Genomic DNA, 22,342 nt, shown 5'->3' on the forward strand with positions numbered 1-22,342 from the left:
CAACATTCAGATGGTAGGGTCAGAATTTAGTATCATATCAACATATCTGCTGCTGGTGGTATAATTGTGTGGAGGATATTTTCTTGTATTTATATTTTCTTATTTTCTAGCAACATTAGAATGCCACAGCCAACCTGAGTATTGTTGCTGACCATGTCTATGTAAGACTGGTTTCCCTGCTAAGACAGAACATGAGATCAAACACTGCAATAAAACAATAAATCTCTCTAATCTGAAGAGAAGATCTCAAAGAAAGAGCATAGGACACTGCCTTGCCCAGACTTTTCTCCTTGCTTATCTATGAGCCAACCTCTCCCTACTCCCCTCCTTTCACCCTGGCTCAAGTCACTTAAAAGTTCACCTACAATATACCACTTATGATTTATCTAATGAATCTATTGTTTTTTCCCTTTCATCTTTGGTATTAGGTCTCAATTATCACAGCAGTCTCTTGTATTATGAGAAAGATTGAAAACTTTTCAATTCTGATATAAATTTTTGGTTATGATAGAAATTAGTGTCACTGATTAGAGATCAGAAATTATTTTAGTCAGTATTATATATATAGTATAGGCTATATATATTTTCCCTCTGAAAACTGTAAAATGCTTGGCATGATGTTAATGACCGCAATATTGGGGACAATGATTGTTTTAAAAAACAATTTATACATTAAAAATCAGGGGCCGTATTCACAAAGCATTTTATCTTACCACTAGGAGTACTCCTAAATCGCACTAAAAGATTTTAGCTAGGAGTTTTCTCTTCACAACGCCTTTCAGACCTACTCTTAGTAAAGAAAAATGACAACTCCTAAACTAAGAGTGAGTCTTCGTTGCTATGGATGACGTCATTACTCATGCACGAGCTTGACTGAAGTGACCACCTTGATTGGCTGATGATTGTAACGCGGGAATGATTCCAAACACCTCCCCTACGACGATGAGTGACAGGTGACAGGTCTGAGAATGCGTGCGCTACACAAGTAGTGCGAAGGACGGAAGATGATGAATAACTGAATAAATAGCCTAAATGAATAAAGAGTAAGGCAAAACAAATAGCCTAGTAGCCTAATGAAACATATGGATTGATGCAATATCTTTGCAACATTATTGAATTAATCTGTCACTATATGCCTCTGCCTACGTTTGCAAAGAGAATAACATTTTAATTTGATTCACAATGAAACGTTACAAATAGTTTACATGCAATGAGTAGCCTAGTTTTGGTTGTTGTTGGTGGCGTTATTGCATCCTTATGCCTACAATGCAAAATTGTTCCCTCGCGATTGGAAGCTCAGCCGCATTTCAAAACATCGCAACGTGAAATGCCACAAAAAGCGGTTTGTGAATAGGTCTTAGTGAGTTAGGAGTCCTCTCGACTTCTTTTAAGCTGTCCCAGGCTTAGGTGCTACTTTTAGGGCTAAAATGCTTCGTGAATTACTCTTAGTCCAAAAAAATAGGAGTCCTAAAGTTACGAGTGACACGCCCATTATTTCTAGGAGTTGTTCCTAAATTCGCCAGTTAGGAGCTACTTTTAGCCTTAAAATTCTTTGTGAATACGGCCCCTGGTCAGGATAATCCTCGAATTATTATTCTAGGAAATTCAACACTTAAAAACTAGGAGAAAATAATTAAAAAGAGAATTAAACAGTATTGCTATTATAATCTACCCTTTAAACCTAAAATTATTTTAAAATTCCTTAAAATCTTCCTAGTGGACAGAAATGTTTCCCTAATTGAACAATCACCCATATACTGCACTCAATAATTTGACAAAGTCTTAAAAAAAAAAAACTTTTTTATTATTATTTAGACCAAATCTAAGGTAATCATATAGTATATGCTTGTGCTTTTGGTGCATCTTGGGCAAATGAGAACATGGGTGGTTAACCACATATGAATAAAAGAACAGAACCCATTTCTAACGGCAACTTGCAAACAGGATATGCATCTGAAAAAATATATTTGGAGGTGTTAAGTACATCAGCATCTTCAAGAACAACCTGAGGCTATTTTCATGACCGCTTGCTACTGTTGCGGTTAGAGGCCCCTCACTCGACCCATGCTTACAGGTGTGAGTTCAGTGAGAGAACATGTATCCCAAAACTAGATCACATACACTTTAAACATTTAAAGCAGTTTTTTATAAAGTAAACTACACCAAACATGAATATTTTGTTCTTATCTAAATAGCCTTTTTATCTCCCTATTGATCATAAGTGTTACATGGCTTTTGTGGTCATTACTCTGATATCATTAAATGACAATACACTGATATTATTAAATTATATATATATATATATATATATATATATATATATATATATATATATATATATATATATATATATATAAATAAATAAACTAAACATTTTCAAGGTTAGAGAACCTTTTGAGTTACAAATATTAAGAAATGTTAATAATTTGAAACAATAAAAACCCACGATAGATAACAGAATTCCCCCAAATTCTGTCCCATTTAGTCAAACAATAAAGAATTACAAACAATTGAATTGAACAATACTTTCGAAATGTTAAGGCTTCATGAGTTCCCAACATGCATTGCAGCGTGAATAAATTATACATTTACTGTAATAGGATTACTGTTTTGCCATTTGCCGTCTTTATTGAAACTTTTGTTGGTGTTTTGTCATAACTAGTCGTGATGTTAAGAGCTCATCTTTTTACATTTGTTGATTGTCACCATTCCTGAGGTTTGTGTGTCCAGTGTTGAGGTCCTGAATAGGTTTGCTTTGTAGGACGATTGCTCCTTCACAAACAAAGATAGCATGGATCATTTAACATAATAAGTGTCCTAAAAGTCTATATGTAAAGCTATCAAATTATTGAAAAATTTTCTGAACAAGAAAATGTCTTGAAGAATTTATTGGCTGAATGAGGAATTTTGCCTTTAGTGAATGAACAAATTTAGATTGACTAAACGAAGTTGTGTAACTTAGGAAATTTATTGAGAGAAAGCTTAAACAGAGAACAGTTTATTTGTATTTTTTACAGTGTAAAGTGTCAGTTTCTGATCATCTATTATACATTTTTGAGCAAAATTCAATGGATGTAATGAATAGAACAATTACAGAGAACGATAAATGATATATGTTTGTTTGTTTCTCAGTGCTATGTCAGCTTTTTATGGCAAAATCCAGGGTTAAATGTAATAGAAGATATAGCACGAATAATAATAATAATAACGATGTGTGGATAACCTTGTGTCTCTCGCCTGCTGGCCCTGGTATGTTTAGTCTGAGGTCATTCAGGATGTTTCTGGATGTACTGTTTGATAGTTTCAACAATAGTTGAAACCTCTGCCATGGCACCTTTACCTGTGAAGACACAGAGGCTGGAATGTAAGACGGGCCAAAACACAAGAAACATTCATTCATTAAATCCTCAGAAGAATGCTAATAAAAGCCTGACACCTGTTTGATCTTCAGTTAATGAATAATGCATGACTGATTCTCACACACATTTTTTTTATCTGTTCCATTCTCCCTTATCAGTGCAATTGCCTTGTAAAAACACATTCTTGGAAGATACCTTCATCTCCACAGACAAGTTTTTTGGAAATGCATGGTATCTCAACGTAGCCAAAGCCTTTAAGTGTGGCCACTTGCTGTGCAGTGATAGGGTGCTTCCACATGGCTGTGTTCATAGCAGGACAGAAGAGCAGAGGACGGCTGCTGTCCCAGGCCCGCACCACACATGTCTGTCATCAACAAAATGGGTAAGCATACTTATGCATCTAAAGAAAATCCATACAAAATGTCATAAATGCATTACCTACCAAAAGGTTGTCACATATTCCACTGGCAATTTTGCCAAGTGTGTTGGCATCCAGTGGAGCAATCACTAAAAGATCTGCCCAACGTCTAAGTTCGATATGTAGCACAGGGTCAGAGCGCTTTGTCCACATCTAGCATAGAAATAGAAGGAAAACCTTTCACATCTTCTACTAAACTCTCATATCAGGTCATTTAGTGTATTGATGTAACTTCACAGCAGGAAACAATATAATGTTGTTGTTTGATTACCGAAAATGCATCTCTTCCTCCTCAAAGGCTGTACTCACCTCCCACTCATCCTTATCTCTGTACACACAAACAGAGACTTCACTGATATCATAAAAATGAGTTGCATGGTCAGTGGTGACCACACGTACATCAACCTAGGGAACAGAACAGGAAAAAAATGATCGGTTCACCCTTAAAAAACTTCACTTAAAATCATAAAAAAATCACAAAACAGGGCTTTTTTATGATAAATATGTTTTTTTTTTTGTTTTTTTTTTATCGAATTGTATTTATTTATTTACTCATACTCAAGTCAAATAAATTAAACAAATATGGTCAATTTATTTGTAAGCCAAATAAATAAATTCACACCATAAAAACACTACTGTGCTTTTAATATCCTCCATTTTATTTATTTTGAAGGACAAAAATGGCAACATCCACTCAAACCAAAAGCAAAAAAAAAAAAAAAAAAAAAAAAATGTAAACCTTAGTTGTGATAAAAGAAAACCAATATGATTTCTATCTCACAAATTTGGAGTTTATTACTTATTCAATAAATCATGACGTAGTATTACTTATAATGTTTAAAAAAACAGCACTCTCTAGTGGACGAATGTGTGAAATAAAAATAACATTGGAGGACATGTGGCTCTGTCAGCTTGGATACAGTTTGATCTGTCGGAATATAAATACACTTACCCCTGGAATCTCAAGTAGTTGTGTTACCAACAAAGGCGCCTTGAGTGCAGCTACACTGCCAGTCAAACCGACCAGAACATGAAATCTTGTACTATTTGTTTGCAAGTCTAGTTTAAGATTAGATTCAGAATCCTGCTGCATTTTATATAAAAATAGCAATCTTCGTGTTAACTATATAAACGTGTTCTATTTGATTAGCTGCCCATTTCTAAAGCATTTCCTGATATTTGTATAACCCATCTTTAAATTGTAGCACGGGATGAGGAATTTAACTGAACACTTAAATTGCACATTTAATGAGCAGTGTTTGGAGTCCGTGCACATTAACCGTAGGTTTAACGTTACTTCCGTAAACAGTGGAGCAAACGCGACGTCACAGCGGCGTCGCTGGCTGGAAGTGTACACAGTAAAATGCTCTATGAAGCTGGTAAACAGATAATGTTCCTACATATAAGAGGATTTACGCCTTTATCTATGGAAATTAAATATGATTTCAACTTTGCTGAACAAAATCGTGACGAATTATCCAACCCATAATCCATAAGGGCAGCTCAATTACATCATATATTGTGTTTCATGCTTATAATAATAGTCTATAAATTCATGCACATTTTCTTCATTTATTTATAGCTAATATTGCACATTTTATATATTGTCGTTATTTTATTCGATTACGTCATTCCCGGTGCTTCACGGGCAGCGCAGTTCATTGGCTCACACAGTCTTGTGTCTTTTTCTCTTATTTTCAAATGCTTAGTTTCTCTAAACCAATGTTTGAAATGATATTCGTCTCATGGCTGGGTGGTTCGGTTCAAGGCATAGAAGAGGAGTTTTAGAGAAAATAAATTAGATACTTCCGGAAAATTGAAAAGTGGGCGGCGAGTGTTGCGTTCACTTGCGCGCACGCGCATTCGAAGAATATTCTGGACAAATGACAGAATCGGTGGAAACGTATTCAGGCTGCTTGTTTCAAGATTTACATTGCCTGTCATTCATTGTTAAATCTGAGTAAAGCACATTTTAATGTGAATATTTGCAATGCAGGCTCTCACACCTCACGTGTACTGGGCACAGCGGCATGGGGAGATATACCTGCGAGTGGAGATCAGTGATGCACAGGTAAGAAAAACTTGCTTTTATGGGGCAATTATATCATAATAGGCAATGCATTTTTATCTTCTTCTTTCTTTTCGGATTTATTGCATTTAATATGTATGCACATCCAGGTTCTAGGTTACAGAACCGTGTTAGGTTGATGTTCCTTTGAATAACAACAGCTTCTGTAGGTCTGATGACAGGACTTGCATCAAGCCTAGATCAGAATAAAGATGAAGATTACGGAAAGGGAGATCAGGACTTGATCCTACTGGACCACTAGCCATCTGGCTCAGTTACAATGGCAGGGCATGTTTTATTTACAATCCAGTTTCAGACACAGAAAGAGGAACTGCCCCCTTCCCCCTCATTGCTTTCTCAGGGCAGGATAAAGCATGTTTGACCTGTCCTCTCATTAAAGGTAATGAGAGAGAAAAGCATGTTGCAACCGAGAGCTCTGGGACAAAGGTGGTATTGCTGTGGTGTAGTAATACGGTTGCTATGACGTCCCTTAATGCAAATAAATTTGTGTATTGTACATGTTAGAAAGCTATTATTACATTGTTTTCCCTTTGTATGTCTCAGAAATGCAAAATAAAAGTATAACATATGCCAAAACCTAATAACATCAGACACACTCAGAATTTTCATTTTCAAGTGAACTATTCCTTTAATTGCATGGCCAATTAGGCCATGCAATTAAAGGAATAGTTCACTTGAAAATGAAAATTCTGTCATCATTTACTCATGTTGTTCCATACCTTTATTTCTTCTGTTGAGCATAAAAGAAGATATTTGTAACCAGATAGTTGATGGACACCATTGACTTCCATAGTAGAAAAAAAAAAAAAATTTTAAGTGAATTATTCCTTTAACTCAAGTCCCATAAATCAGTGGTTCTCAGCCTTTTTTACTCCAATGCCACCAATTGTCCATAATGTTTTTCAAAGGCACCATGTTTCCAGTTGTTTGTTATTTACTGGATAAGAATTTTTAAATAACCTAACATTTATAAAGCTTGGCATAATTAGAAAAGATCTTATTCATAAAAATGCCCATGGAGTTATAAGATTTTATTAATTTTTCAAGGTCTAGAAATCACACTTTTATAATTAAATGAAGAAGAAAAAAAAAGTTGTTCAGAGGTGAATTAAAATAAATATCTTAATTCAGGAAGCCTGAAACGGTGACTTATATTACGTGAACCATTCATTACTGATGCATTTTTTTTATTTTTTATAACTACATATTATAATATCTGTCAGATGCATGGTGCATTTGAAGGCATTGTATTGATATAACAGGCAGTGGGAGGAGGAGCTTGAAACTTCATACTTCTTTTTTTTTCCACTCTTGTCTCTTATCGCAGAATCTCAATATTGGTGTAGAAGAGAACATCCTTCACTTCCGAGGTACATCTCACAACTAACCATCAGTTGGATGCTCTTTCTCTTCAGTTGTGTGACTTTTATTTATTCTGCTCTTTTTGAGGTCAAGGGCATGGAGCGAAAGGAGAAAATGAATACGAATTCAGCCTGGAATTCCTAAAACCGGTTAAGCCTGAGGTAACGTCCATCAGAAATTGCAACAAAATGTGTAAAGCGTTTGGTTGCACAATGAAGTGCAGTGCATTTGCCATGTTCTGTTTGTTTATGTTGGAACCACATGAAGATGTTTGTGTCCACAGGTGAAGCACAAATCCACCCAGCGGCAGGTGAATATCACGGTAAAGAAGCAGGAGCACGTCTGGTGGAATCGCCTCACTAAGCAGGAGAGGAAGCCTCTGTTTTTAGCACCTGATTTTGACCGCTGGCTGGATGAGTCAGACGCAGAAATGGAGCTCAGAGAGAAGGTAAAGAGGTTCGCTCTTTAAGTTATACTCGAGGAGCTTCACAGTCGTGCACTGCCTGATGTGTTTTCTGTTCACAGGAAGAGAAAATAAACAAAGTCAGCATTGAGTCAAGGGTTCGTAAGGACCGTGAGTATATTTTTAATTCTAAGAGTGTGAAATAAACACATTGGGTCAGCTTGTCAAATAATAACCGTTTATTCATTACTCCTTTTTATGCAGCTTATCTTGGCTTGAAAAAGGGGTTTCTCTTTATGTACAACTTGGTCCAGTTCCTCGGCTATTCCTGGATCTTTGTCAACATGACTGTACGTCTGTTCATACTTGGGCAAGGTTAGACTCGTTTTTTTTTTTTTGTAAGCAGATTAAAGATGCATTTGTTTGTCACTGTCAGGAAATGCACTTCGTTTGAAAGGCCTGCAGGTCTGTTATGCAAATGTTTGGTTTGTGTAAACTGTATTTATATATAGAAAGAGCATTTTATTGCACATGAAGTGACACTCTGAAGTGTGAAAACTCATTGTTCAGTATGGTCCTTACAGTTTTTTGTCAACCCAACAGATTCTTTCTACGACACATTTCACACCATTGCCGACGTGATGTACTTCTGTCAGATGCTGGCAATAATGGAAGTTATCAATCCTGCTGTGGGGTTGGTTAAGACTGGAGTCATGCCTGCTTTCATTCAGGTATGCCTAGTGCACAGCACGCCATGCTTTAGTAGTATTTGTTTTGAATGTTAACTTTCATGACAGTTGGAATGATTTACATTTTTCTTGTTAAAGGTGATGGGGAGAAACTTCATCCTTTTTGTCATATTTGGTAGCTTAGAGGATATGCAAAACAAACCAGTGGTCTTCTTTGTCTTCTATCTGTGGAGTACGATTGAGATATTCAGGTAATTATGTGAATATTATTATACATGTGTGATCTAATAAGAGCAGTTTCTGCTAGTGGTGAGGACATGTTGGAGTTGGTGTCAATTTCTTTATCTGCAGGATATCCTCTTTTCTGTTTTATGAGCCAGATGTTACTAATTATTCAACTTCCTATATGCAGTCCTTAGTTTTCATTTTTGCAGTTGCAGTCCTATATGCAGTCCTTAGTTTGTTAAAGTAAATGCATCTTCTCTTTGCTAAATATACTGAAAATTAGAGCCTAAATCATAATTACAGAATACAAACTATATTAGAAAGACGTTGGTATTTGAGGCTAATGGTTTTAGGTAAAGCTTTCATGGTCTTTGCTCTTTCAGCAGTGATGTTGTTTGTGTGGTTTCTGTACAATCGCAGTTTTTCTACACTTCTTCCTCTTTTGCGATAAAACATTTTCATACAACATATGAGACACGCATCGTGTGTCAGTAGTGAAATGTCACACTCATTACCTCAAAACTAGGTTTAAAAGCAATGCAAGTAGTTCACATGACAACATATAGATGAGAATACATATCTGCATAAGTTTTGAATGTTATAAAATATTTAAAGAAATAATAATAATATATACTACATTTCAAAAGTTTGGGGTCACTGCGATTTTCTTCTTTTTCTTTTTAAGAAATTATTTTATTTAGCAAGGAATCATTAAATTCAGCCTGGAAAGACACTTATAATGTTACAACATATTTATATTTCAAATAAATGCTGCTCTTTTGAACCTTACATTCATCAAAGAAACCTTAAAAAACAAAAAACAAATGTTTTCCACAGAAATATTAATTGTTTTCAACATTGATAATCAGAAATGTTTCCTAAGTAGCAAATCATCATATTAGAATGATTTCTGAAGGATCATGTGACACTGAAGACTGGCGTAATCATGCTGCAAATTCACCTTTGACATCCTAGGGATAAATTGCATTTAAAAAAAATATTTAAATAGAAAAGTAAATTGTAATACTCTTTCACAATATTGATTTTATTGTGTTTTTGATCACATGAACGCAGCCTTTGAGACTTCTTTCAAAAACGTTCAAATAATCTTACCAAACACAAACAGTAGTGTATATTGAGCCCTACAGCTTGGTCCTCCAACCGACTTTTGTGGATAAAAACGCATATCTAATCCTGCTTTTGTAATAATGAACCATAGGTATCCTTTCTACATGTTGACCTGCATTGATACCGAATGGAAGTTGTTGACTTGGTTGAGATACACCATATGGATACCGCTGTACCCTCTTGGAGTGCTAGCTGAAGGTAAGTGTACTGTATCTGTAGACTATCATAAGGAAAACTCATGAGACCGTGAGAACTGACAGCTTTTCTCATGCTCTCTTATGTTGTGATCAGCTGTGGCGGTGGTCCAATCCATCCCAATCTTTGACGAAACCAAACTCCTCAGTATTCCTTTGCCTAAAGCCATCGGCTTCTCGCTCAGCTTCTCCTACATCCTGCAGCTCTACCTGGTGCTCATGTTCCTGGGTAAGGTCCACAAAAATCATGCTACAAATGAAACTAGGGTTCTCACGTTTGACCAATGCAACTTGTCCAGTTGCTACAGTAGAAGAGGATTGTTAAATCATTTTATAGATATTTGAACTAATAGTATAGAGCCAATTCAATATTTTAGAGCTGCGCATAAATTGGCATTACATTTTTATAACATTTCATTAAATTGTATGTAATTTCAGGCCTCTTCATCAACTTCCACCACCTCTTCAAGCAGAGGAGGAGACGGTTTCGCACAAAAAAGAGGAAAGCCAACTGAGGGGAAGGGGACCACATGCTTCATTCCTCCTAACTCTCTTTTCATTGATTTAATTTGCGCCCCTCACTTTTCTCTCTTTATATTTGCCCTCGTCACTGAGAAATCATTATTGAGGCAAAACCAACTCAAGTGCATTTAATTTCTACATACTGAAATTCTAAAGGTGACCACGACTTAGTAAATGATTATTATAAAACACTAGAGATTCTTACCAAAAGAATTCTAACCAGGACCATGAAGGTATTTATACATTTCATGTATGTTTGCAGTTTGGTGGTTTTGTGTGTTTGATGTTGTAGATTATCTTACTTGACTGAAACGCAGCAACATTTTATCTTCATGTCAATCCCTGAGATGTGTTGTAATAGTCATTTCTGTTGGCACAAAGCACTGCTAACAACAAGACAGACCATGAACCTCAGGGAAAACCTTATAAAACATTCAAGTTACATGGGAAGAGCCAATTCAGTGTCGTTGGATGTAGGATCTGGACATGAATGTGTAAATGCAACAAACCGTTTAATTAAATTTCAGTGAAACAAAACATCAGTTTTCAGATGACTATCATTAAGCATAAACTACACAGTTTTCTATAAGTCAGCGTTAGAAAAAAAACATTATATACACAAACATTTACTGGTCTGAATATAGATTCCAAAACCTCTAAATGCTTTTTGCCTGTAAAACGGATTAATGTTTTTCTTTCCTCGAATTGAGTGCTCAACGTCATAATTTGTCACAAAGTCCAAGGTTTCCTCTCATTTTATATCTATTACCAAAACAGCAAACACAACCTTTGTGGCACTACTAAAACATTGAAATGCCACATTTGTGTGATCCAGCTGCTGTAACCCATTTTCTGTGGAAAAACATTACACATTGAGCAGAGTTTTTGGATAAAGCCACATTCCTCTATAATTGCTCTGGCAGTTGTCCATTGAGTATTGTTCCTCCATCCTCTATATTCGCTCAGCTCCTCCTCCTCCTCCTCCTCCCCCTGAGAAATCCGTGAGCATGGGGGTGATGTTGTGTTCGAAGCCCGAGTATTTGGAGTCTCTGCTACTGGCCAGTTTAAGCTGCTGAGCAGCGTGTGACAGCTGGAAGGCGGCATCAGGGTGGGCAGAGTCAGGCAGAAGAGTGCACTCCCTCTCCAGAAGTTCAGCCATATTCTTCAGAAGCTCCCAGAAACCAAAGGCGAGAGCGGCCTTCCGAAGACGGTTCAATTCCTGCCATGATTAAAATACAAATGTCACACAAAAAGTATTTGAACTAATTAAAAGGATCATATATCAGCCCATGATATCCTTATATTGTAATTCTTTTTATATTTATATATTAAATCAATTTATTTATAAAAAATGGAATCGTAAAAATCGCATACCCACCTTATAGAATGTTTGCGTTTTTTCTGGCAATTTCCTTGCATTACGGAGAATTTTCTGTACATCTGTCTGTAAATGTGATTATTAAAAAGTTTAGTTCTAATGACATTTAAACAGTGTCAAATATATATAATTTGTGGTGTAGTGTTGAGACGTATACCTGCAGTCCACTGGCTTTAATCCAGACTGTAACATTCTGAGCATAGCTTCTCTTGTGTTTCGGTTGTATGGGAAAAGGACTTTTACTGTCATCTTCACCATAGGGATTTTCAGCTGCATCTGTAGGTCACGCAAACATATATTCATAGTGAATAGTTATTTATTCCGTTGGCCAGTAAGCAAAACCTTATGCAAAACAATGAGCAAATGTTTTTATCATGTGTATGTAGGCGAGAACCTCAGAAGGAAGCAAAGCATGAGAGGAAAATAAAATATTTAATCATGCAAATGTGTGGTACTACCGTTATCCCTGACCCTTGTGTATTTACCTACAGGTTTCCTAACTGAACTTGTGAACCGTCTAGATTACTATCCTTTGTTTCAGTGTTTTAATTATTAACTACTTGCACACACTGCATAATGCAATACAGTGCAGTTCATTTTTATTTCATTTTAACAGGCCTTTTAAGTGTGGCTGTTACAAAAAAATACTGAGTGAAAACGTGCTACCTGAGGCAGGTCCAAGCTGTGATATTCTGCCCAACCAGGGCAGGGGCTCTGAGCCGAACTCAAAGAGTGACATCATTAGATTGGACTTCTTCTTACTGTCCGCCTGGGAATAAAGCATTCCGAACCAGTCTGGCCTGATAGAGGAAAACGCAGTTATAGACAGGGGAAACTTTTATTTCTGAGTAACTAGATCATTTATCTCAAATATGTTGGTAATGAAAATAACCTCCTCAATTCCCTAAAATCAAAGTTTGCAAAATTTGGAATGTTTATGCAAACAGAAGGATATTTTTATATTGCTCCTTACCCTAGTTGTACAAGCGCCACCATTCCCTCCACCTTTAGGCTGCCATGTAGAAGAACGCAGAAGTTTGGGCTTTTGCCAGCCATCTGATTTGTGGAGGTCTCTTCTTCTGTCTCATCAGAGGTCCCCGTGCCCATCTCATCCCCCTCTGCCAATCAGAAGAATATATCAAGGGGAAATTAAGACGGCTGGTTTTAAAATAAGTTAAAACCACTTAATATTAAGATGTAAGCTGACATTGTATTTCTCGTTTTATTTGATCCCTCAACAACTGTCATTTTTATTTATGAACCAAGATTCTCACGGTTTTGAAAATCCTAGATATACAAGGACATTTTTAAAAGTGTGATTGGAAAAGTCATGGAAATGAATCAAATCTTAAAAAGTCATGGACATTTTTATAATTCATTTATAATTATTGCGTAGAAATTGCTATTTGAGAGAAAAATAGTAGTAATTAAAATAGATCACAAACAACTAGAAAAGTCAAATTCATTGGTACTAAAAAGTCTAAATGCTGAAGAACATTCAGTTATTGAAACTTCTGAAATGATGGAATTCCATTAAAGGTGGGGTAGGTAGGAATTGTCTAAAAAACTTATTTTTCAAATTTGTTTAAACTTTATGTATATATCAATACATAATTAAAATGTAAGTACTCTGAAAAAGAAAGTATAAAAATCGAGTGTATGTAGACCTCTCACGACTGTTTTAAAGACAGCTCATTATTTCCATTCACTCCACCCTCTCCCTTCTGGGCTCCTTCCAAAGCCACGCCCCCAAAACACATGAACGCGCGACTCCGACCGCTGAGCTGGACGCATTATTTACCTGAGACGAGCGGAGAGGAAGGAGCGCAGTGCATGTAGTGACATCATGTCAGAATCACATGTAATAAAAAAATCTAACTTTATCATTATGAATATAAACAAATAAGATGTATTTTAGTACTCACTATCAAGCTAGCATATCAATATTGGTAAAGTTTAAAATATATATTTTTTGATTCGCTAACCAGCTAGTTATAACTATAAGGCAAAGCTAAAAACAGGTTGCATGTGAACTCCTCAAATCAAACGGGTGCGCGCATGTGAGCAGATCCTGTAGCAACAGGGTGGTTGCCATGGTTGCAAGAGAGAGTGACAGTCGCCTAAGCCAATCCTTTGTTTCGTTCCGAATGGAAATAATGAGCTGTGTTTAATGCAGATTAAACGGTCTAGAGTCACTCGATTTTTATACTCTTTTTTTCAGAGTACTTACATTTTAATTATGTATTGATATATAAAGAAAGTTTAAACAAATTTTGAAAAAAGTTTTTTAGACAAATCCTACCTATACCCCAACTTTAATCATGTTAATTATTTAGAATTTTAATTGTACTGACCTTTGTTCACAGCAATGGGCAGGACCAAGTGCCTGGATAAAACCGGAGGGCTGGAGATGTCTCCAATCTCAATAAAACCCACAATCTCCAAGTCTATATATATATATATATATATATGATTAGCAACAAATAAAAATAACATTTATTTATTTACATAAATACATTAAACGTAATATTACATACAGTAAACCTGCTTGCATAAAATAAAACGGCATTTAAAAACACAAAACTTGAATAGTTATAAAAGTTTACATTACAACAGCATGGAGGTAACATTTTAGAACATGAACATTTCGTTAGATGCTCTGCTCGTACCTGTTTGCACTGTTTTGGGCAGGGGATCCACTTCCTCATCTATGATCACTGGCTCTGGCCTGGGAAAGACCTGCACATCAGAGGTCAGGTTCCCACAGCGCAGCACCGCATGGAAGGGAGAGTACGCCTGGTCAATCAGCTTTCTGACAACACAAAAACACAGTGATGCTGTTCATCACAAAATGTTGCCTAAACAACAATGTGCACTTAAAAATACAAGAACATATTTAGTAGTATTTACACAAAGTAACAACATCACTCACCCAAACATAGACTGGACACTTTTGAGACAAAGGGGTCCCTCCATAGTGTATATCTGACCCTCTCCGTCATTCAAATTAATCAGCTGCTCTAAGTTATCCATACCATCCGTAGCTTGGAGCTTCAGAGGACATCAAAACAACAACACAGATTCAATCACATAAAAGGAAAATATTTTTTCATTACTATCTTTTTTTTAATATAATGCAGGGCTCGACATTAAGCCTTTTCATGTGCTTGTCCTTTGGACAAAGTAAATCTGTCATTCACTTGTTCAAGTAAAAAAGTTGCTTGTCCGGAATTTTTGTGTGTGTGTGCTGTAAATATAATTTATTAATCTGTGTTCAATCAGCTCTGATATATTTAAATCTGCATATTGTTATATATATATATATATATATATATATATATGCATATTATATCCCCCTAATCTTATTAAATGTATGCTCTTCGTCTTTCGTTTTAAATTTAAATTTGATCAATAAATTAAATTAGAATAGCCTAATAAGATAATATAGGGCTGTTGTTGTTACCCTATAGGGCTGATCAAATTAAATCATTTACACTGAAAATTTACAACTGCATTAAATAACGTTATGAGATTGTTTTAAATATTTTTGAATATACAAATATGAAACGTTGGAAAGAATGATACTTTTAAACATGAAAGTAAACCGCCAGTAGGAGGCGGCAGGCGACCGTCTTAATGAGCGAGTCATTGAGTCATTCATTCAAATGATTCGTTCAAACAACTGATTCATTCAAGAATGAGACATGTTTATGAATGGGACATTGAATCTTTGACTCAGCCAATTCGTTCAAAACGCTGAATCATTCAGTAATGAAACACGGCTGAGTGTTGCTGTGAGATGCGTTACGTTCTGCTGTGATCTTTGTTTGGAACTATTTTCGCGGCTGAAACAGAACAAAAACAGCCAATATTGTGTCTAAAATGTAAGTGACTTAACGTTAATTTGAACTGTTTATTGAACTGTTGTATGAAAGCAATGTCACATTTTCGGCCGTGATGGTATTCAGGAAAACGGCACTCGTCGTGTGAGGTTGCTAAACTGTAACGTTATCATATCGTTAGCCTCATATAGCATAATTGCCTAAGTCATTTTTTTGTTTTAAATATAACTTAGGCAATTATGCTATGAGGCTAACGATATATTAAAAATATTAAAACACATTTTGAATTTTGGCACTGACATTATGTTGTTAACTGAGTTTACATTTGTTTGGATTTCTCCTCGAGAGGCTGCGCGAGCCTCAACAGCGCAACCTTGTTACCGTCAGTAAATACATTTATCCACTCGATCGCAACTTACAATAAATATCAGTTCAACCACATGCGGTTTCATGTCATCAATATACAGAAAAACAGATTTCTAAAATAAGGTATAGGCTACAGACAGTTTTCAAAACTGAACAGGTGATGTGTAATATTCAGTTACTGTAAGAAACTGTTCCAGCGGGTGGAGTTTACTGGTACTGAATATTACACATCACCTGTGTATAGCCTACTCCATTAACTGGAATAGATTTTCACTGGAACTGAATATTACATCCAAATATTGTTATGTAATCGATCAGCATATTGTTGTGTAACTTCACCTATTGGAACAGTATTTCACAATTTTTCACAGGAACTGAATATTACAAACAACGATTGCGAAAGCGTGCACGGATTATGAATTTGTTCACTGTTACCGTTGTACGTAGTTTTTTTCCCCCCTGTATAGTTTTATTTTGTTAATAAATTTTGCATTCTATTTAGGCTTTCTCGTGTGTCCCTATTTATGTTGTGTGAACTTGTGTCCCTTTTGAGCCACGAGGCGAAACGGGTATGGATTGAAAAACCAAAGCAACTGTACGGTTTACAAATCTGAGCACAGCTGAGACTTTTTCTCTGGTATAGCCTTCTTTTGGCGTAGGATAGGTCAGGCTGCGATGTCAAATGTATTCCCAGGAATGAGTGATGCGCTTTCCGCTTTTAAAGTTTTATAAAATAAGTAGCATGTGGCTTGAATCGTTTAAAAGCATTCGCAAGAATAAAAGCGCATATGGCAAGCCGTTTTAACTTTTATTCATTTCCAGGATATGAATTGTTGTTGATATCAAGAATTACATTTTTGATATCAACAATTTAATTGTCACCATAGGCTGCCATTCAAAATCAATTGTTGATATCAAGAATTGATTTCTTACTAGTAGAAATATAATTTTTGATATCAATAATTACATTGTTATTAGTAAAAATGCGAATTACTGATATCAATAATTCAATTGTCACTAGTTGAAATGTCTATTCTTGATATCAACAATTGAATTGCTACTAGTAAAAAAATATATTTTTGATATCTGAAAATGTATTTCTGATATCAATATAATTTCAGATATGTAAAATGGCTTTCTTACATATCTGAAAATGTATTTCTGATGTCAATATAATTTCAGATATGTAAAATGGCTTTCTTACTTGTAACAATCACATTCATGATATCAGAAATGAACATCGTCACTAGTGAAAATGGAATTATTGATATCAAAAATGAACATTGTTACTAGTAGCAATTCAATTGTTGACATCAAGAATAGACATTTCAACTAGTGACAATTGAATTCTTGATATCAAAAATAAATGTTTTTACTAGTAAGAATTGTATTTCTGATATGTGAAACTGTAATTTCAACTAGTAAGAAATCAATTCTTGATATGAACATTGTTACTAGTAGCAATTCAATTGTTGACATCAAGAATAGACATTTCAACTAGTGACAATTGAATTCTTGATATCAAAAATAAATGTTTTTACTAGTAAGAATTGTATTTCTGATATGTGAAACTGTAATTTCAACTAGTAAGAAATCAATTCTTGATATCAACAATTGATTTTGAATGGCAGCCTATGGTGACATTTCACTAGTGAAAATACAATTACAGATATCAAGAATAATAGTTTTTACTAGTTGAAATTCAATTGTTGATATCAAGAATTATCATTTTAACTAGTGAAAATTTAATTGTGGATATCAAGAATTAGCATTGTTACTAGTGGAAATGTAATTTCTGATATCAAAAATAGCCATTGTTACTAGTAGAAATCTAATTCCTGATATCAATAACTATCATTTTAACTAGTGAAAATTGAATTGTTGATATCAAGGATTCATATCCTGGAAATGAATAAAAGTTAAAACGGCTTGCCATAAGCGCATCATATAATGTAACGCCATGCAGCCAAAGGATGACAGAAAAAAACGGATGCTGCGTTAATTGCGTTAAATATTTACTTACCACTGAGTCTTTTACCATTTCTACCAGTAACGCTTATTCAACTTCCCGCGTCTACTACCTGCGCAGATATCGACGGCACAACTGGGTTGTAGGTTGCCAGGTTGAGCTCACAAATGGGTTGAAATTTGTATGATGTGTTGATTGCGCGAGTAGGATGGGTTTCATACAAGATCAGGCAACTGGACAACCTTGGAATAATATATTGATGTGATTATTCATATAACGACGTGATATAAAGTCGCAATTGTGTGTTATAAAGTCAGAATTATGAGATATAAACTCGCAATTGCGAGAAATGTACTTGAAATTCTGACTTTTTTTCTCAGAATTGCATGTTTATATCTCGCAATTCTGACTTTATAATACGCAATTGGAAGATATAAAGTTAGAATTGCATGATATAAAGTCGCAATTGCGTGTTATAAATTCAGAATTGTGAGATATAAACTATTCTGAGGTAAAATATATTTTAAAAATCTTTTTTTCCTTAGAATTGGACTTTATATCTCACAATTGTGAGTTTATATCTCACAATTCTGAGAAAAGATGTCAGAATTGCGAGATATAAACTCGCAATTATGTGTTATAAAGTCAGAATTGCGTGATATAAAGTCGCAATTGCGAGAAAAAAAGTCAGACTTTATAAGACGCAATTGCGACTATATTTCACGCAATTCTGACTTTATATCTCGCAATTCTGAGAAATAAAGTCAGAATTGCGAGATGTAAACTCGCAATTGTGAGATAAAAAGTCGCAATTATCTTTTAAAATGTTTTATTGTGTGGCGGAAACAAGCTTCCATAGTAGACAGACAGTCACAGAGCGCCGCAAACAAACACCAGCCACCTTTTACAAGTCCTCCCGAACCAATTCCTCCTGAGATGAAGAGATGGCATCCTTTGATGTTCATGTCCTCAGACTCCGAATTATGCGTTTCTATGACTAACACAATGAATGCTGAGATGAATTTGCAGCAGTCAGGTGGTAAAAGTGAGTGCTCTTTAAGTTGTTTACGTTCATTATTATTGTAATGTTATGTGCTTTGACGCAAAGTAATTTAACGCCGTCTCTCGTGACGCTTTGAAGACTCTGCTCTGGCTGTGTGCATTCCTGTGTTTTGGAGGAGGTGTGGCTCTGAAGAGACGGGGTGGGATCTTAGGAATTCAAAGCTAGCTTGCTATTGCTAGCCTCTCCAAAATTGCCTACCCTACCTTTAATAAAAACTATAATAGAGTGGTGCCGGTATGACGTCACTTTGTGGGCCAACCAGCAGTTAGCATCACCCTGGTTTCCTCGACAAAAACCCAATAGGATTTTTCCACAGGCTTTTGGATTATAGCAAAAAACAAGCTCTGTGATCAAAAAAATATTTATGATAGTTACATGTTTTGTCCATCAAGATAATTTTCACAGATGAACAACTTATATGATTTTTGAAGCCTAAATGCCCTTGCCGGAAGTAAAAAGCTAAAGCTAGGCTATAAACAAACTACACCACGGTCGCGTGACTTCAACGTCACCATCACAAAGCTTCAGACAACTCTTTCAGTTTTTTTTCCAACAAACATTTTCACAGAAAGTTTGAGTTAGAATAGTTTATAAGTACACAATTATAATATAATAAGCATAACAAGAATGTAAAAGCTGACTGATCTTTTCTCTTCAACGTGGTGACGTTTTATCTCCCCAACTGCCTCTGTAGTCACATTTAGCCACTTGTTAGCAATCGCCTTAAAAAAAAATCGATGTATGTAGGTAATACTGATGTATTTTATTTCGTAGAATAAAACGTGAAAGTGTCTTGAGCTTGTGTTCACCACAGACCTTATTTCAGCCATTTAACCAAAGACCCAAAAACCCATTGACTTCGGGACGTTGGAACCGGAAGCGCTCAAATGCTAACTCGTTTCAGCGTTTTCGCCTGCAAATTTACATCATACTGGCACCAATCTTGTATATGAATGACACTACAATAACACTGGTAAGGACACAGTGCAAAAAGACTGAAGTACCTCCTCTGCATTGGCAATGCACATGACATAGAATTTGGAAGGGAATGGGAAAGGAAGTGGGAATTTCTTGTCCTCCACACGTTGTTTCACTGTTTGCAGGGAGTGACGCAAAGATCCACGACCAATGCCCAGTGCACCATCAGTGACCAGCACCACCTACAGGCCACCATAAAAACAACATAAACACTGATCAACAACGAAAATGCAGTCAAAGCAATTATTTAGTACATTTAGCATTATTTATAAAAATTGTCTTTTAGAAAAATTCAATGCTACAATTACTCTACTGTACATTCAAAAATGTAATAATGTTTAATGTTTAGACCCCCTGCTAAAGCTCTTATGAACACCACTACCATGATACTCTACCAACCCAGTCATAGTGATGACGCATAACATGATCGACTTTGAGCAGTACATTTATATCTTCAACTTACATTTTTGTATATACTACATTCATTGTATTGCGTACAGTCCATAAAATATTTTACATAACACTGTGTATTTCATACTGTATTTATTCTGGCCCTGGTTGTTATTCCTATATGTACACTAGTAGTCAAAAGTTTGTAATAATTAAGATTTTTTTTATGAATACAATGTTTAAAAGAACAGCATCTTTATTTTGCTTTTTATTCTTGCTTTTTAACAAAATTATTTAGCAGCAAAAGCAGTTTTTAACATTGATAATAATTAGAAATGTTTCTTAAGCAGAAAATCAGCATATTAGAATGATTTCTGAAGGATCATGAGACACTGAAGACTGGAGTAATGATGCTGAAAATTTAGCTTTGCATCACATGAATAAATTATATTTTAAAATATATAAGAATACAAACAGTTCTTTTACATTTGATTAATATTACTGTTTGTACTGTATTTTTAATCGAAAAAATTGCAGCCTTGGTGTGCATTAGAGACTTTCGAAAACATTTAAAAATCTTTGTTATTGCAAACTTTTAACAAGTAGTGTATATGTAAGTGTATATGCCTGATTAACATATTGCATATGCCATAATATATAGTATTTTTAATAATTGGATTTTTTTTAACCTGGCATGGGCAAGCGGTTCCCCACTCCTGCTGTACTACATTACTAACACCTTGTAATGCAGCCTCCAGGCAGGTTTTATCATAGTCTTCAAGGTTGTTCAAAGTTTCCTGCACAACAATGAACGAGAATTAACAATAAGACCCCCAACAATTATCAGATCATAAAAGCTCTGATGATGAATTAGGTTCAAGACATTGCATTTATATTATATTTAATGCAGGCAGCAGCATGACACCTGTTCTGTTTTCACCTGCAGAGTATTGTAGTCTCTGGTGAATGGCACCATAAGCTCCCAGAGCGAGGAGAAGGCGATAAGTGAAGTGAACTCCATTCTGTAGTTTGTGGCCATGTGTTCAAACAGCATGGTCAGTCCATGAACTGCCAGGTTCTTTCTCTGAAACTCTTCACTGCCCTCCACTGACACCGGTCGTGTCATGGACAGCGACGAGTCCATAAGAACCACAGTAGGCATGTTGGCAAACTCTTCTCTTTACACTTTAATAACCGGTTATGAATGTATGCTTGAGATGTCTGTGTAAAAACAGGAGCATATGTTAGTGTGACAACAGAAGCTTCTGCTGCAGTGTACATTAAACACACACACACACACACACACACACACACACACACACACACACACACACACACACACACACACACACACACACTTTCTGATTTTGTAATGGTTACACTCTTTGCTGTTTTGCACGTCTTTGCTGATTTAAACTGGTCTAGCTAGTCCCCCAATCTGACCAGCTTACAGTATCCAAAACCCCTCTAAAACTAGCCAACAGGGTAGACTTACCAGGCTGGGAGACCAACTAAGATACTTTTTTACAATAATTTCCCCATGTAACAGAGCAATCAAAGTAAATAAAGCTGTTGAATGTTACTATGTCAGTGTCCAAACAAACCTTCTGATTTAAATATAAAAAGAAAAACATCAAATGATCCTAAAAGTCTTAAATATAATATGTCCTTCATATTTCCGAATACAGCTCGTACCAATACCCAGTTTAGCATATTTCAATAAAATGGTAAAATTTTACCCATCGCTGAAAAACCCTTCTTCCTAACCAAGTGTGCGCCGTGATAAGCGGACCGTTTGGAAACAAAAGAAACACACCAACTCGTTCCTAGTCAAGAACGCGCGCGAGAAAGGGATTTTTTAAAGTTGTATCCTAAAATAAAATCTCTCTTAAAATAAAGGGTAAAAACTAAAGACAAATTCAGGAGATAGCCTATACAGAAACCTACAAATCTAGGATCATGCCGTG

General features: G+C 35.6%; 3 protein-coding genes across 6 annotated transcripts; 1 reads left to right on the plus strand and 2 right to left on the minus strand.

The window, feature by feature from the left end:
* Positions 1 to 2,598: 2,598 nt before the first annotated feature.
* ppcdc (phosphopantothenoylcysteine decarboxylase) lies at positions 2,599 to 4,870 on the minus strand (the record flags this gene model as incomplete). Its single annotated transcript, XM_079873755.1, has 6 exons — positions 2,599 to 2,772; positions 3,224 to 3,340; positions 3,555 to 3,723; positions 3,802 to 3,930; positions 4,087 to 4,182; positions 4,730 to 4,870. 5 exons carry the CDS (start codon positions 4,868 to 4,870, stop codon positions 3,267 to 3,269), a joined length of 609 nt encoding a protein of 202 aa, XP_079729881.1. The 3' UTR covers positions 2,599 to 2,772; positions 3,224 to 3,266.
* A 207-nt stretch (positions 4,871 to 5,077) lies between these two features.
* hacd3 (3-hydroxyacyl-CoA dehydratase 3) lies at positions 5,078 to 10,926 on the plus strand. Its single transcript, XM_079873754.1, has 11 exons — positions 5,078 to 5,848; positions 7,194 to 7,236; positions 7,316 to 7,389; positions 7,512 to 7,676; positions 7,754 to 7,802; positions 7,896 to 8,006; positions 8,235 to 8,362; positions 8,459 to 8,571; positions 9,765 to 9,871; positions 9,965 to 10,096; positions 10,306 to 10,926. The coding sequence occupies exons 1-11, from the start codon at positions 5,768 to 5,770 to the stop codon at positions 10,380 to 10,382; spliced, it is 1,080 nt and encodes a 359-aa protein (XP_079729880.1). The 5' UTR covers positions 5,078 to 5,767; the 3' UTR covers positions 10,383 to 10,926.
* Positions 10,626 to 22,178, minus strand: ints14 (integrator complex subunit 14). 4 transcript variants are annotated; one of them, XM_079873751.1, is made up of 12 exons: positions 22,115 to 22,178; positions 21,316 to 21,596; positions 21,065 to 21,172; positions 20,012 to 20,167; positions 14,700 to 14,818; positions 14,437 to 14,579; positions 14,122 to 14,214; positions 12,741 to 12,885; positions 12,434 to 12,567; positions 11,925 to 12,043; positions 11,768 to 11,833; positions 10,626 to 11,608 (listed from the first exon to the last, which is right to left on the minus strand). In XM_079873751.1, exons 2-12 carry the CDS (start codon positions 21,535 to 21,537, stop codon positions 11,342 to 11,344), a joined length of 1,572 nt encoding a protein of 523 aa, XP_079729877.1. In that variant the 5' UTR covers positions 21,538 to 21,596; positions 22,115 to 22,178; the 3' UTR covers positions 10,626 to 11,341. The 4 variants fall into 4 exon arrangements, with proteins under 4 accessions (XP_079729877.1, XP_079729876.1, XP_079729879.1 ...); XM_079873750.1 differs by having other exon boundaries at positions 12,431 to 12,567; XM_079873753.1 differs by having other exon boundaries at positions 21,980 to 22,149.
* Positions 22,179 to 22,342: the final 164 nt, after the last annotated feature.

This window comes from Squalius cephalus (assembly GCF_949319135.1).
Source record: "Squalius cephalus genome assembly, chromosome: 6".
NCBI lineage: Eukaryota > Metazoa > Chordata > Actinopteri > Cypriniformes > Leuciscidae > Squalius > Squalius cephalus.